Source organism: Gracilinanus agilis, chromosome 5, assembly GCF_016433145.1.
Source record: "Gracilinanus agilis isolate LMUSP501 chromosome 5, AgileGrace, whole genome shotgun sequence".
Classification (NCBI taxonomy): Eukaryota; Metazoa; Chordata; class Mammalia; order Didelphimorphia; family Didelphidae; genus Gracilinanus; species Gracilinanus agilis.
In genome coordinates this window covers 129,525,417-129,541,803 of record NC_058134.1, presented here as the reverse complement: position 1 = coordinate 129,541,803, position 16,387 = coordinate 129,525,417, and the positions used below count along the sequence as shown (strand labels likewise).

The 16,387-nt window shown below is 40.2% G+C and overlaps 1 protein-coding gene across 2 annotated transcripts; it reads left to right on the top strand.

Annotated features, from left to right (window-relative positions):
* Positions 1–433: 433 nt before the first annotated feature.
* On the top strand, positions 434–13,468 carry LMOD2 (leiomodin 2). Of its 2 annotated transcripts, none has more exons than XM_044678162.1 (3): positions 434–998; positions 11,146–12,512; positions 13,214–13,468. In XM_044678162.1, exons 1-3 carry the CDS (start codon positions 722–724, stop codon positions 13,238–13,240), a joined length of 1,671 nt encoding a protein of 556 aa, XP_044534097.1. In that variant the 5' UTR covers positions 434–721; the 3' UTR covers positions 13,241–13,468. The 2 variants fall into 2 exon arrangements, with proteins under 2 accessions (XP_044534097.1, XP_044534096.1); XM_044678161.1 differs by having other exon boundaries at positions 448–994; positions 11,139–12,512.
* Positions 13,469–16,387: the final 2,919 nt, after the last annotated feature.

Below are 16,387 nucleotides of genomic sequence, written 5' to 3'. Positions count from 1 at the left end.
CTTAAATTCTGGTTCCTCCCTCCCTCCAAAAAAAAAATCATTTTACAGTGAATATAGGAATTTTAGTAAATAGTGCTTTGGAATTTTGTTGGACAAATATCTTTTATTAGAAACTCCTTAAAGGGATACTAGATGGAAAAGCAAATAGTCCATGGCCTCAAGAGCGTCTGTGAAAACATAGGGGACCTACGACAACTATCAACAGATTGTTGTGGCCAGAGGAAGGTCACTTTCAACCCTCCTCTCAGGACAACATTAAAATAGTTGTGGTGGCCATGGTTCTCAAAATAAAGTCCTTCTTTGCCCTGTTTGACTTCAAAGTGAGTGGACCTCCTTTCCCTTTCTCTAACGTGTATTCCTACTCTCTTCGCTAGGTGGGCGAGCCCAGTCTCTCTACTGTCGAGCTGAGTTAAATATGGCATTGGTCAGTATGGGAATAATACCCCCTCCCTGGTTTCAAGACCTCCAACCACCACCGATGAGACATTCTTTGTGTTCAAATGTCTGGCTGACGTCTGATGCTTAAAACAGCCCATGCTTTCACCCCTCTCTGCATTGTCATAACCCTGTATCACTACTCTTAAAAGGATATCGCAGCCACTCTGACAACCAGTTGCTGACCAAAGAAGCCAGCCAGCCCAACTGCCCGTGTCCCTGCCTGCCTCGGGCTGCCTTGAATGCCTGGTTCTTCACGTTTTCTGTTCATCTGACAAACGCAGCCATGTCTACCTTTGGCTACAGGAGAGAACTAAGTAAATATGAATCCATCGATGAGGATGAACTGCTTGCTTCCCTGTCAGCCGAGGAGCTGAAGGAACTGGAGAGAGAGCTGGAAGATATCGAACCCAGTCGGAATCTACCAGTGGGACTAAGGCAGAAAAGTCTGACAGAGAAAACCCCTACTGGGACATTCAGCAGAGAGGCATTGATGGCCTACTGGGAGAAAGAGACCAAAAAGCTTCTGGAGAAAGAGAGGCTAGGGGAGAGCGACAAGGTACGTAGGATCCCACAGCGTGCGCTCTCGGCTGGGCACTCTGGGCACTCCTTATTCTTTTTTTCTGACTCTTCCTAAATTTATATGGGTTCCTTCCTTGTGGCCCTCTGTTTCTCAGGGACTAGAAAATCCCTTAGATGGAAACAAGGGCGTGTGTCATCTGTGTGGTTCCTAGAAGAATCAAGGCAGAGGTTCTCTTCTTTATATAGAAGGAGCCAGCCAGCGTTGGAAAAGGATTATACAACTGAGATGTTAATTTTGTTTATTTTTTAAGCTTTAGCCAGCGTGAACTAAAAGCCTGTAGTATGTTATTATTCACCTCAAGAAGTGCCCCTTTGTCAGACTGGCCAATTGAATAGTTCCTTCCTACAGATGGAGAGAGAATGATGATAGTCATAGGACTATATACATATATATATATATGTATGTATACATATATATATAAAATTTAATTTTTTTTACCTAGCCATTGTCTGAGACCAAGGGAATATGCCCATTATTAGTAAGGCAGAGGTTCTGTTCAGTAAACTTGAACTTGAAGGTGGATAAAGAGGTTTTCACAAACAAACCGGAGGGCGTGTTTAGGGGAAAACAGGAGGGGCCATCACTCTAGAGAACATATAGAAATGACTCTTGAATTTATAGACAAGCACGGGCCAGGCAATGAGCTGTACTAGAAAGAGCTCTAATCTGGTTTTTTGTCCTGGGCCTGCCACTAAACAACTGTCTGATCTTGGATAAGTCATTTAACGAACATTATTAGAGTTCCAGCTTCCTCGCTGGTGTTGGGTGAGGTAATCCCCAAAGCCCCTTGGAGCTCTCCCACTCGAGGTCTCTTTCTGGAAGCTGAGCTCAGGCAGAGTGATATAAAAACCAAGTGGCCTGAGCCAACAGTCAGTCAGTCAGCCAGTGGACCAAGAGAGTGACTCTTAGATAATATCCCCATTAGGGCGTACTGAATGAGAAGATATGGACGAGGCACATCTGTTGCAATGCATCACAAGGCTATTAAGAATCCAGCCGTGGCAGGACTGGCTTAGCCCAAGGCCATTCTGGCTACTCCAGGGTTGGGGTGAGGCTGGCATGTTCTGTTCCAAGACCACTCCTAGAACTTCAGCATGCTAATAAAAAAAAAAGAACGAGGCAGGAAAGAACAGGCAAGTTTGGGGTTATCCATTCATGATTTATACCTGGTTTCCATCAAGGTTTGGGGAGATGTTTGGGGGGCTTTTCAGGGCTTTAGAAGGCAGGGGCTGGACTCAGGAAGGTCTAAGTTCCAAGCTGGCCTCACATACTTACTAGCTCGGTGCCCCTGGGCAAGTCACTTAACCTCTGTATGCCTCAGGTCCTCATGGATAAAATGGAGACACACTGCACCAGGAAATGGCAGACCATCCCTTTGTCTTTGCCCAGAAAACCCCATCGACAAAAGGCACATAGAACTGGACACAACTAAACCACAACAGTGGCTTTTTAGCTTAACTGGACAGCAGTGTGCAAGTAAGACTGCACAAGACTACACCGGCACGGCTTTGATCTCTGCCTAAGCCTATCAGCTCTATTGCAATTGTTTTTCTAACTCTGGCCAGCTTATTTCTTGGTCAAGAGGGCTAGAGAATGTGGGTGGATGTATGCAAATTCATCTCCCTCACTGGAAAAAAAAATAATTCCGAGGACTATGGGTGGGTCTGTCATCACATGTGAGGAATGGCCAGAGCTCTGGGAGGGAAGAGGAGATGCTGACCTTAGTTATCACGCTAGTATGCTCTGGGAAGCATTAGGAATGAACAGATCTGGAGAGGAAAGCTCTTTGGTAGCCGGATCAAGAGTGGCAGGAAACAATACCTGGATCCGCCTCTAAGTATAGCACATCACACTTACTTAGGGGCAGTCACAGGGTGAGGACGGACACACTGATGTGAAACTGAATTAATTCTTTAGGACAAAAGTGGGCATCTATGGCACAAGGATTATGATTTGGAAATGGTACATCCATGCTGAGCACCAGGCAAAATTTTGAAAGAAGAAAAGCTTTGCTGTGGTACGCTCTTACTTTCTGCATCTGTGCCCCCTTTCTATTTCCTGGTGTCTTCCCTCTCCTATGCCCAACCCCCTTCTCTAGTCTTGTCCTTTGTCCAATCTTGTTCTGCACTCACTGTCAGTTTATTTGTGCAAAGCACTTAGCTGAGAGCCAAAGTCAGTTTATAATTGATATAACAGTGAGAGCTCTGGAATTTTTAAAAGCAAAAACTTTCACGCTCAAAGGAACAAAGCCATAATGATGGAGCGGTAAGCAGTTGGGTTGATATTTGGGGGTGTGAAGAGGAAGGAACCTACTTACAGAGGCTAGGATGGATTTCTTGCCCAGATGATCACTCTCCTTATAGGCAATCCATAATCATTCTTTTACAAACATAGCACTAAGAGAAATAAATGGAACTGCAAATCTCTTTTCTAGGGCATTATGCCAAAACATATCCCATGGGATTCATAGAGGTGGTGAGAGAGCCAAGAGGCAAAAGAGGAGTCTGTGATGTGAAGACAATACATGGATGGAATTTAGGAGTAGATAAAAGAGCAGGACCCATAGCCTTCTACTCTTGCGGTTTCCTGATTGTTAAAAGAAAGGAAGTGTATTATTTTTTACATCTTTAATAGATCAGTATCATCATTATAGGGCAGCTAGGTGGCACAGTAAGTAGAGTTCCAGTCCTAGAGTCAGGAAGATTCATTTTCTTGAGTTCAAATCTGGCCTCAGAGAGTAGCTGTGTGACCCTGAGCAAGTCACTTAATTCTGTTTGCCTCAGTTTCCTCACCTATAAAATGGGCTAGAGATGGAAATGGCAAAACACTCCAGTATCTTTGCCAAGAAAACCCTAAACAGGGTCATGGAAGATCAGACATAATTGAAAAATGACTCAATAACAACAACAAAAGCAGGGAATAAAAAAGGATACCTTGATATAGTAAAGCAGTTTGCTTATTACTTTCATTAGGGCATAGAAAATAATTGTTAGAAGTGATTGAAGAGAGGGAAGCTAGGTGGCTCAGTGAATTGTGAGCCAGACCCAGAGATAGGAAGTCTGGTCTCAGATACCTCCTGGCTGTGTGACCCTGGGCAAGTAACTTAACCCCCTTTGCCTAGCCCTTGTCACTCTTCTGCCTTGGAATCAATATATAGTTTTGATTCTAAGATGGAAGTTAAGGGATTACTTTTCTAAGTGATTAAAAATATAATGAGAAGAATAAGTTTATTTAGGAATAATAAGTTTATTTAAATTAGAAGACTTGTAAACAGGGAGAAAAAAGGAGAATAAGATTTGCTTTTTTTCAGGGTCCTTCCATATTTGATACATTTAATTCAATTCAACAATTTAATTGGCATTATTTTTTTTCTTATGTAAACATCCTAGTTTTAACTGACTCTAACCATTTGAACAACTCTTATCCTGCCATTTCTTTTGGAAGTGGTGCTTTGTAAGGGAGTGCCTCTCCTTACTTCTAGATCTCATTGGATGTTGCTACTTAAAATGGAAGCAGGCAGGTGGCATATTTTGTCTTTCTCTCTCCTTGTCCATTGCTAGCGATACTCTCATAGGAGGGCACATCTACCTTCTCTCAGCCATGACAGATAGGAATCAAGGTAGAACCCTAATTTATTTAGAGCACTGTGTTGGTACAAAAAGAGATTAGAAAGTGAAGATAGGGCTCGTTCCCTTCCCTCATGAAGTTTACAGTCTAAGTTGGATGATACGGCCCGCACAGATAACCATAACAGATAACATTTTAAGGTGAATGCATTAGAGAAAAACAAAAGTGAAAAAAAAAAGTATGAACTCTTGGGAGGAAAAATAATTACCATTCTGTAGTCAGGAAGACTTCTTCCTGAGTTCAAATCTGTCCTCAAACAATTCTTAGCTGTGTGACCTTAGACAAGTTACATAATCCTGTTTGCCTCAGTTTCCTCATTTATAAAAGGAGCTGAAGAAGTAAGTGGCAAACTGCTCTAGTATCTGAACAAGAACAACAACGATAGTATTGTTCGCTGCTCTGTAGAACTAAATATCCTCATTTTCAGATGAGGAAACTGAGTCAAAGAGATAAAGTGACTTGCAAGTAATCATCCAGCTAAGTACATGCTAGGGCCAAGTCTCAAAACCACAGATTTTGATTCCAAATATACACTGTTCATTCCATTATACTACACTATCTCTCAAAGACTCTCAAGAGGAGGTGGAAATTAAGTTGGGCTTTAAAAGCTGGGTAGGAATTCAGCAGTCAAGTAGGGGCGGAGAGGACATTCCAGGCATAGAGAACAGCTTGAATGTGATACAGATTAAATAGCTCAGGGCCATCCAGCAAGGACAGTGACTTGCTCCATCATTTTCTTCTAATGCTCTCTACTGTTCCCAGGCTATTGTTAGTCTTTGACAAGTACCAAACAATAACAATTTCTCTGAAATGATCTTTTTTAAGTCTGCTGAATCTGGAGCTCCAAAAATGACCCAGCATAAAAGCCACCTGCGTTTTGTGTGTGTGTGTGTGTGTGTGTGTGTGTGTGTGTGTGTGTGTGTGTGTGTAAACATCCAGGTTTTAACTTACTCTCACCATTTGAGCAACTCTCATCCTGCTGTTTCTCTTGGAAGTGGTTGTTTATCCGGGGTGACCCTTCTTACCTCTTGTCCACAATGCCCTGGGTCTTGCCATTTAAAATAGATACAAACAAGTGGCACATTCTCTCTTTCCCTGTCCCTGCTCATTGCTAGTGATATCTTCATAGATGGGCATCTCTACTACCCATCAGCCATTACAGACAGGAGCCAAGGTGATGAGAACTCAATTGCTGGCATATGTATTGTACGTCTGGCCTGATTTCAAGGAAGTTTAAAATATGTATGTATGTGCATATCTTAAAAAGTCAACTAGATTAAGGATACATTTTCCTGGGAAAACCACCTTCTTATTCTAATCTTAAATCACACTTTTGGTCATTCAATTCAATACCTGAGGTCTGGGGTGTCAATAGATTAACCCATTTTCTGGCATCTTTTTGCAAATTCAAAATGGAGCCTAGAAATAGGCACAGAATCACAGATGTTCCTTTCTAGCTCCTCTGTTTCTTGGTTTCTACTACCCTTGAAATTGCTGTCTTCACAGTAGCCCCACTTTCATTTGGAATTCTTGTTTCTGGCTTTGCACCCTACCCAATGTTATGAAGGTCAGACTATGGACCAGGTGACAGAGCTATGCACACCCCATTTGAGACCCTGCCAATCCAAGACTCACCATAGAAATCAAATCAATAGCCATTGCAAAAGCTAGCACTGGAATAGAATCATTGAATCACAGAATCAGAGGAGTTAAGACCAGAGGGAGATCTGAGATCATTTAGTTCAACTTCCTCTTTTAGAGATGAAGGAATTGAGCTTCTGTGTCCTTCTCCCTAAATGAACGATGGAAGGAAAATGTATTAAGCACTTCTGAGTGCACAACATTTGTGATGAATACCAGGGGTAAAAATAACAAAATAAGTTAGGTCCTGCTCTCCAAGAGGACACAATCTAACAGGGAGATAACACTTGTGGAAAGTTTCAGTGGTAATTCAGATGGAAAGGTCCCATAATCCTTAGAGTATAGCAGCAAGGCTAAAGGTAATGCCTCTTCTTTAATGTCATTGTGACTGATGAAATCAGATTTGACAGTTAGAGCTGGAAGGTACTGTAGAGCTTTCCTAGTCTACCTACTCATTTTACAGGGAGAAAAATGAGGTCTAGGGATATTAGCTTGAAGAATATAGATAATGACAGAGCCAGGATGAAAACCCTAATCCCAGACTCTCTCTCTGTCTCTGTCTCTGTGTGTGTCTCTCTGTCTCTCTGTTTCTCTCTCTCTCTCTCTGTATATATATATATATATACATATGTGTGTATGTATTTGTGCATGTATATTTATATAAATATATGCATATGTACATATGTACATATATGCGTATGTAGGTAGCTATTCATGCTCACACATAAACATATAGTGCATCATTTCCCTTAAAGAAATTTTAAAATGCTTCATGTGTTCAGTGCTCTTTTTTCACTGACCTGTTCCCTACCTGTTAATAAAATACTCCCATGAATCTGTGAGCTAATCATAGACGATAGAGATAGTAGCCTAGCCACATCTGATCCTCCTGTCTACCTCTTATCCCTACTCTCCTATAAGTTAGCCCACCGTGCTGAGGGTGTTCTGTTGTCATGACATCTCAAGGATACCAATGGAACATGTGGAATGTCCTTCAGTTATCCCTTGTCCTTGCCACATTACCACCCATCTTCTTTTTCCATCATGCATGTCTTTACACCACTGGTACCGAATTCCTCCTTTGTAACATGTGGCAGAGTGCTCATGTCCTCCATGTATCTTTCTATTGCCCTTTGTTATTTTCCAAATGGCCAAGATGAATTTTCAGCAACATTCTTAACTCTGTATAATGGCTGAATGTTGTCTATTTTGAAAGAAACATCTTTCTTTCACTTTCTTAAATCCTGTCCATTTTGCAAAGTCTGTCCTCGCTTCTATCATGCTTTTATAGATTTTCTATCTTGCTTTTTGCTTGTATCTCACCCCTTTTTGAATGGTGTTGTTGAGTCCCAACCAGAGTCTGTGGCCAGAAAATAGATCCCAGTTTGGGGTAGTTGATGGACCCAAAAGCCTGAGATCAAGTCTGAGGTGAGAATTTCAGCCATCAGGAGGCTCGAGGGTTCATTGAATCAGCAGTGGGAGCTCCCAGTCCTCAGGCCATCATACCATCTTGGTAGAACTGGAACTCTGGCAGAAACCCAGAAAAAAAGCTAAGGGTGGCATCAAGGAAGGACTGAAGCTTAAGAGGGTGCCCTAACCTCCCAGACAACAGTCGGAAAAATGAGCAGACAACAAAAAAGCACCTAATTATAGAAAAATTTATGGAGATAAAGAGCAAGGCATAGACACTGAAAGGGACAGTGAAAGCAATGAATGTTGTTGTTGTTGCCTTTGTCCCTAGCAACAATCTGGGGCCCCAAGAAGTAGCCATTAAAATACCAAACTGCTATTTCCATTAGATCTTTGACGGTGCCTTCTTTTTCTTTTTATCTCTCAAAGTATCTAGTCACTAATGCCTTGTATGTTGTGTTGATACAGTGAATATATATTGAATTAAGGAATGAATCCTCTCTTGGTGACTTACTGTCCACCTTTGGTATCTGATAGAACCATAGACAAACCATATAATTCATGCAAGTAATGAATCTCTATAATCACTGATCCTTTTCCACTCTAATTTAATGCCTGGCACACAGAAGGTGCTTAATGAATGTTTATCGGGTTGGATTCCACTGAATATCAGATTGTTTTCCCCCATTGTTAAGGTTTAAAGTTTTCCTCAAAAGATGAAAGGTGAACAGAGACCTGCATCTGCAAGCAAAGGGATGGAAATAAAGCACTTGGAACTTTGGGGCCAAAGTTCTGCCCTTCTGATTATTATAGAAGCCCTGCTGTGGAAGAACAGCACCTGCAACTTAGATGAGAGCAGAGAAGGGATCTCCTTTGTGACTGTGAATTCAATAAACATTAAACAGGAGCATCAGTCCAGGAAAGAATCTGATTCAAGCAGTTTAAAGGATTCAGAACTAGGGCTCTGGGGATTTTCTGAGTGATAAAGCACTGAAGAAATTATTAAAGACAAGGGAAATTTTGACAGGTTTAAAACGTATTTCTATGCATCTTCCTGTAAAGAACTTTAAGATTATTTTTCAACCTTTACTTTCTGTCTTAGAGTCAATTCTAAATTTGAACCCAGGACCTCCCATCTCTAGGACTGACTGGTTCTCTCTCCATTGATCCACCAAGCCACCCCAAAACTTAAAAGTTCTGAGCACAGTCATGGAAAAATTGAACTGAACTGAAAAGATAGTGGATAGAGTTCTGTGCTTGGAAACAGAAAGGGCCTGAGTTCAAGTCCTCCCTCTGACACATACACACTGGGAATGTGACCATGAGCAAGTCTCACGAAATGGAATGGAATAAGCATTTATTAAACACCCACTATGTGCCAGGCATTGTGCTAGGAGCTTTACACGTGCTATCTTATTTGATCCTCACAACAACCCTTTGAGATAGGTGCTACTATTAGCTCCATTTTTACATCTGAGGAAACAAAGGCAGGCAACATTTAAGTGACTTGCCCAGGGTCACATAGCTAGTGTCTGAGGCTAGATTTGAACTCAAATTTCCTGACTCCAGGCACAGCACTCTAACCCATGTGCAACTTAACTGCCTCTGTATTTAATCTTTTTAATGTCCCAAGAAATTCTCTAAAACCACAAATACAATATCCCAAGTCTTAGTGAAACTTTTTCAGCTTAAAAGTGCACTGGGATTTTGGGGACAAGCTCTACACTTCCTTCCTGAATATATATATATATGTGTGTGTGTGTGTGTGTGTGTGTGTGCGTGTGTGTGTGTGTGTGTGTATGTTTATGTGTATATAGATAGATAAATGTTTTTTAATGGAAAACTCCAGATACTGATGAAATCGTAGGTCTGGATCAAAATGAAACACTACAAAGTAAAATTTCAGCACTGTGTGAAGGAAATTTACTCTTCCTCCTTCTCATGGGGATGCACACTTGACCTCATCTCAGGCTGACTATTTAACCTGGAGTCCAGGACTGTGTAAAGGAAATCATTGGGTGAATTGAGTCAGGAGGATAGAATGGCAGCCGGAATAAGGCAGCCATAGAGTCAAGAGATCAATGAGCCAGGGGGCAGGGCGATCTCCCCTGCAATGCCCCCTAGATTGCCCCCCTGGGCATCAAAGGTAAAATAGAAAGCCATAGCTGGCTCCCAAGATGTGGCTGAGAGTGGGCAGAGAGAAAGTTTGATAAACTGAGGCAAGAGCAAATTTCACTCTCTTCCCTGTTTGTTGCTAATTGGACTTGCCTGTGTCATGTGAATGGCAGCCACAAACTAAATGCAGTCACTCATCTAGGAAGTATCTGACACCAGATTTGAACCCAGAACCTCCTGTCTCCAGGTCTGGCTTTCTATCTAGAGACCCACCTAGCTGTCCCTGAGTACTTGTTTTTTTAAAAGATAATTGATAAAAGATGATAATGGCTTGGTGGATGATATTGATATATGGATATATGGATATACATATAAAATAAAAGGTGATTTTACCCCAAGAACTAAGAAAATAATAACAAAACCATCACCTTTGTGAAGTCATGACTTGTCCTTCTTTCTGTATCCCTCAAAGCATTAATCACCATACTAGTGGCATAATACAATGAGAAACTACAACATGGTGAAAAGGGCATTGGACTGTGTGTGTCTCCAAAACTAGAACTTATTTAACATTCTTGGGCAAGTCACTACAATCCATTTTTTCTAATCCATAAAATCGGGTTGGTAATCTCTTATCCCTTACCTATGACAAAGGACAAATGAAATAATGTCTCATGTGAAAGTTCTTTGAAAGTCATAATACAGACAAGTGAAGCATATTTTTATTATGAACCCTATTTTTTGATAAGTCCTTCGTGTTGGCCTTCAGATAAAACATCCTAGTGATAAAAATCCTAACTAGCCTTTTCTCCAAATTAGTCATTCTCTAGTCTAGTGAAGTAAAAGCAATATCTTTGTTACATTTCAAGTCTTGCTTAAACTGATATAGAAAAAGGAATACTTACATTTTGAACTGAAAAGCCTCTCCAGATTTTTATCTCAGCTCTTAAAATCCCATGGAGTCTCTGGATAGCATCCTAAATTTAGACAATCAATGGTTAGTTTGTTACTTTTTTGTTTGTTTTCATTTTTTTTTGTCTTCTTGTCTCTTTGTTTTTGGGGGAGTTTGGTGTGTCAATTCTTGAACGATGGTTAAATCTCACATAGTATAAATGAGCCAGGAGACAAAAGAAATGGATTCTTGGTAAAACCAAAGGAAAAGTCTTTACCATTGGATGGTTTAGTATTGGAATCTTGACCATGATGCCTGTTTAAGTTGATGCAGTCATATTATTTAAAATCTTCAGTAATTGTCTTGCAATGTTTTCATTGATCAAATGGATTCTGAGCATTTCTGAGTTATGCATAACTTGCCTTCCCCATTTAGGGTACAGAAGAAGACAAAGAGGACAGTGAGGAAGAACTCATCTTTACAGAAAGCAACAGTGAGGTTTCCGAAGAGGTTTATACTGAAGAGGAAGAAGAAGAGGAAGAAGAGGAAGAAGAAAGTGAAGAAGAAGAAGAAGAAGAAGAAGATAAAGAAGAAAGGAAGCCCAAAGTCCTGGAGGGCTTTCAGGGATCTCCGAATTGTGAACAAAGTCGTTCTGATAGCCCTAAACCAAAAACGTTTAAGAGTCAAGTAGAAAATATAAACTTAACTAATGGCCACAGTGGCCGAAACACCGATTCACCTACTGCCATGCACCCTTGTGGAAATCCCACTGTTATCGAGGATGCTTTGGAAAGGGTGAAGAACAATGACCCCGATACCACCGAGGTCAATCTGAACAACATCGAGAACATCACAACTCAGAATCTATCCCGTTTTGCCGAAGCCCTCAAGGACAACACGATGGTGAAAACATTCAACCTGGCCAATACGCGGGCTGATGACACTGCAGCCATTGCCATTGCAGAGATGCTGAAGGTCAACCAGCACATAACCAGCGTCAACATCGAGTCAAATTTCATCACAGGGAAAGGGATTCTGGCTATCATGAGGGCCCTGCAGCACAACACAGTTCTGACAGAACTGCGGTTTCACAACCAAAGGCATATCATGGGCAGTCAGGTGGAAATGGAGATTGTCAAGTTGCTGAAGGAGAACACAACGCTGGTGAGGCTGGGCTATCACTTTGAACTCGCTGGACCAAGAATGAGCATGACGAGCATTTTGACAAGAAATATGGACAAGCAGAGGCAGAAACGTATGCAGGAGCAAAAGCAACAAGAGGGGTATGATGGGGGATCCAACTTCAGAACCAAAGTTTGGCAGAGGGGAACTCCTGGCTCGTCACCTTATGCCTCCCCTAGACATTCTCCCTGGTCATCTCCAAAGCTGCCTAAGAAAGTCCAGTCTGTAAGGAGTCGACCTCCATCTCCTGCGGCTCCATCTCCACCTCCTCCTCCACCGCCACCACCACCACCTCCTCCTCCTCCTCCTCATGTGTCACCACTACCTCCTCCTCCTCCTCCTCCCCCTCCTCCTCTCCCAGAGAAAAAGTTAATAACCCGAAACATTGCAGAAGTTATCAAACAACAAGAGAATGCCCAAAGGGCATTGCAAAATGGACAGAAAAAGAAAAAAGGGAAAAAGATCAAAAAACAGCCCAACAATATATTGAAGGAGATAAAAAATTCGTTAAGGTCAGTTCAAGAAAAGAAAGCAGAAGAAAGTTCACGACCCTCCACTCCACAGAGATCAGCTCATGATAGCCTCATGGATGAAATTCGGGGAAGCAGCATAAGACAATTAAGAAGGGTAAGTAATTGGAGAACTGGCATTTGGGCACAGAATTAGCAGATGAGTTGGCCTCAATTGCATGATGGTACCAAAGTCACTTCCCAAAATACTTTTTAATATTCTAAATATTTTAGTATGCAAGATCAAACATACCAGTTGGAAATATAGAACACCACTGAGCACATTTCCAGTTGGGAAATATGCCTGTTGTTATTCACTCATTCCAAGCTCCAGCATATCCCCAAAGCTCTTGTTTTAAGAAAACCCATTACATAAAAATGCTTGCTTCTGAAACAGATAAATCAAACTGATAATGCACATTTTGGAATGATTCTTCATTTCACAGAAAATCAGCTTTTAAATAATTGAATGAAGACATTAAATAATGAATACATTTAAAATAAGATTTGATGTCCAAAGAAGTTGGAACAACCCATAATTTTTTTTCAGAACTCTTAACTTCTGTCTTAGAATCAATACTATGTATTGGTTTTAAGGCAGAAGAGTGGTAAGGGCTAGACAATGGTGGTTAAATGACTTGTACAGGGTCACACAGTTAGGATGTGCCACAATTTTTCAAAGGCATCATTATTCATTCTATTGAAAGGGAGGTATGTTTGTATGTTGATCAGAGAATAACCATAAATATCTACAACAGATGTTAGCTTGTTGTAATTAGTGTACTATTTTAATGAGAACAATAATCCCCTATTTTATAGGTGGAAGTACCAGAGGCTCTTCGATAAAGCAAGAACTAGAGAAGAATCCAAGCATCATTTCATAGAGAGGATGCCGCATCGTTCAATGGTATTCAATAGACTGAATTATGCAGTGTTTCCTAAATACACTCATCAATTTGAAACATCCTTTCCCATTCTAAACATCAGCACCCAAATATCATCTCAAATAGAGTTTTACAAAATCAGCATCCTTCTTTTGTAAATATGGAAATAAATAAATCTTTTTTTATTTAATGATATTTTTATTGGCAAGTAGCAGTTTATTTAAAGATTAACTTAAGTATTAGCCTGAACTGTACTGCATTCTCAGCTTGTGTTGGGGTTTTAGGACCCCAACCCCTAATAAAATTAGTTTGAAATATGATTTTTTTTCTTTTTAAAGCCAAGGTAGTCTTTGTTTTGGTTTTCTATGAATTATACTCAGATTTTCCAGATGAATGTAACACTGTTGAACATTAAAAATATTTCATTTTTACCTAAACAAGGCTTGGGTCCTGGCATACCATTAACATTGGTTTCTTTCTCTATATTGTCTTAAGCCCAGCAAGATTTTCAGTTCTTTCACCAATGTGTCTTTTGCCTGGGGATTGAAACTTTCTTAGAGAAAGTTCTTTGAAGGAGATAAAAAAATTCATTCAAGTCATTTCAAGAAAACAAAACAGAACGAACTTCATGACAATGAAGCTAATGTTAGGAAAGGTCCTAAGCTTTCTGGTACATCTTCCTACTTGAGGATTTTGTTTCCCACCTCTATAAATCTAAGACTTTGATCCACTTATCTTAGGAGGTCATAAAATCACTACATTTAGAGCTGGAAGAGATATTAGAGATCTTTGCAACTAACCCCTTCATATTACTGATGAGGAAATTGAATTTTGGTAAATTTTACCAATTACAAATTCACATTGGTAAAAATTACTTATCCAGAGTGTCATATAATAATAATAATAATAGTAATAATAATAATAATAGTTCACTTATGTAATTCTTACTATATGCCAGTCACTGTGCTAAGTGCTTTACAAAGAGTATCTCATTCAATCCTCACCCCAGCCTTGGGAAGGAGGTGCTATTATTATCACTACTTTACAGACAAGGAACCCCAGGCAGACAGAGTGAGGGGCTTGCCCAAGATCACAAAGCTAGTAAGTTCCCAGGGCTAGAGCCACTCAGGATTTCTTGACTCCATGTCCAGTGCTCTAACAGCTAACTGTACCACCTACCTGCCTCACAGAGTACATTTGTGGCACAATCTCCATATTCCAATCATGGTGGTCTGACTCCAAATGTGTTCTATTTTTATGATTTCATGCTAGGACATTGTTAGTTTTTCAGTAATGTCTGATTCTTCATGACCCAATTTGGTGTTTTCTTGGCAAAAATACTGGAGTGGTTTGCCATTTCCTCCTACAGCTCATTTTATAGATGGGGGAACTGAGACAAACAGGGTTAAGTGACTTGCCTGGGGTCACAACACAGGTAAGTATCTGAGGCCATATTCGAACCCAGGAAGATGAGTCTTCATCCAGATCCAGTTACTCTATTCACTGTGTCTCTTTGCTGTCAAGAAATCAAATAAACACAAGGCAAATTCACATTTTCCTGATTTATAATTATACATAAAGATATTAATGATGATGACAAAGATGATGATGATAATGATACTTTGCAACTTATTTTCAAAATTCTTTTTTTAATAGAGAAATCTATTTGGGAAATGATGTTAGGATCAGAAGGCTAGTTCCTGAGTTTATAGAATTTAGCCTCTGGAAGTTCACTTGTAGAATAAAATCAAAGAATTTCAGAGTTGAAAGGGACTTCAGAGGCCATCTTGTCCAGTCTGTGTCTGACATAGAGTAGATAATAAATACTAGAGAACTTAAATTGAACAAGTTTTCACCTACCACATAACCTGACAAGTAGTCATTCAGCCTTTGTTCAAAATCCACTAGTGAGAAGAGGAAGATGTAAGTCAAGTTGTTCCAAATATAAATATCCCTAACTGTTTGGAAAATTGTCCTTCTAGCAAGCTTACAATTCTCTTCACAATTTAACAACCACTGTTACTAGCTCTGTCTTCTGAAGCCAAGCAAAAAAAAGTATTATCCTTTCTCCATTGGATAGTCTTTCAGATATTTGAAGACAGCTTTGCTGGCCACCCTAAGTTAAGCCTCCCTACTTCCTTAGATGGTGTGAATATAAGACCCTACACCATCCTGGTGTTTCTCCTTTGGATGCTCTCCAGTTTATCAATGTCCTTCCCAAGATGTGGCACGGAGAGTTGAACACAATATCCCAGATATGATCTGACCTGTACAGCATTCAGTGGGATGATCATCTTTCTAGTTCTGGACCTTGTGCATCTCAATATAGTCTAGGATTGTATTGGCAGTTTTTTGGTTGCCATATCAAATGGACTAATATTGTGCTTTCAGTTCACTAACATTCCCAAATATGTTTAGATAAACACCTATTTAGCCACTCTTCTCTCATTTTATGAAGTTTATCTTTTCAACCCAAATATTAAAATTTTCATTGATTTTTTTTTAAACTTGGGGGAAATAGCCCAGAGTAATGAATAGAGTATTGGACTTCGAGTTGGGAAGACATGAGTTCATATCCAGACGCTTATAGCTATGTGACTCTGGCAAATCATTAACCTCTCTACCTCAGTTTCTTTATTTATAAAATTGGGAATAATAATAGCACCTACTTTAAAGGATTGTTGTAATGATCAAATGACACACTGTGTAAACCTTAAAGTGCTACTTAAGAGTTAGCGATTTTTATTGTTATTGTTGTTTTTGTAACCCTTTTCAAAGGCTGACCTGGGGAGCTAGAACTTCAGTTGTACAGTGATTTCTCACCTATCAGGGGAGTTACCTTCCAGAGACCCCTACGATACGTGAAACTCCACGAAGTAGAGGTGTTATATTTATTTTATTATTTATACATATTTTAAGGTTTTATAAACCTTTCCCGCTCTCCTATAAACCTTTCCCACACTCTTATAAATATTGAGCCAATCAGCACCCAGGATACAGAACACAGCACTGTGGTTGGTCTCCTTTCATTCCATCAGCCAATAGTGTGCCGTGTACCATCTCACATTAACAAACTTGCTCAAGGGGTAGTGGCGTACTGCATTTCCAT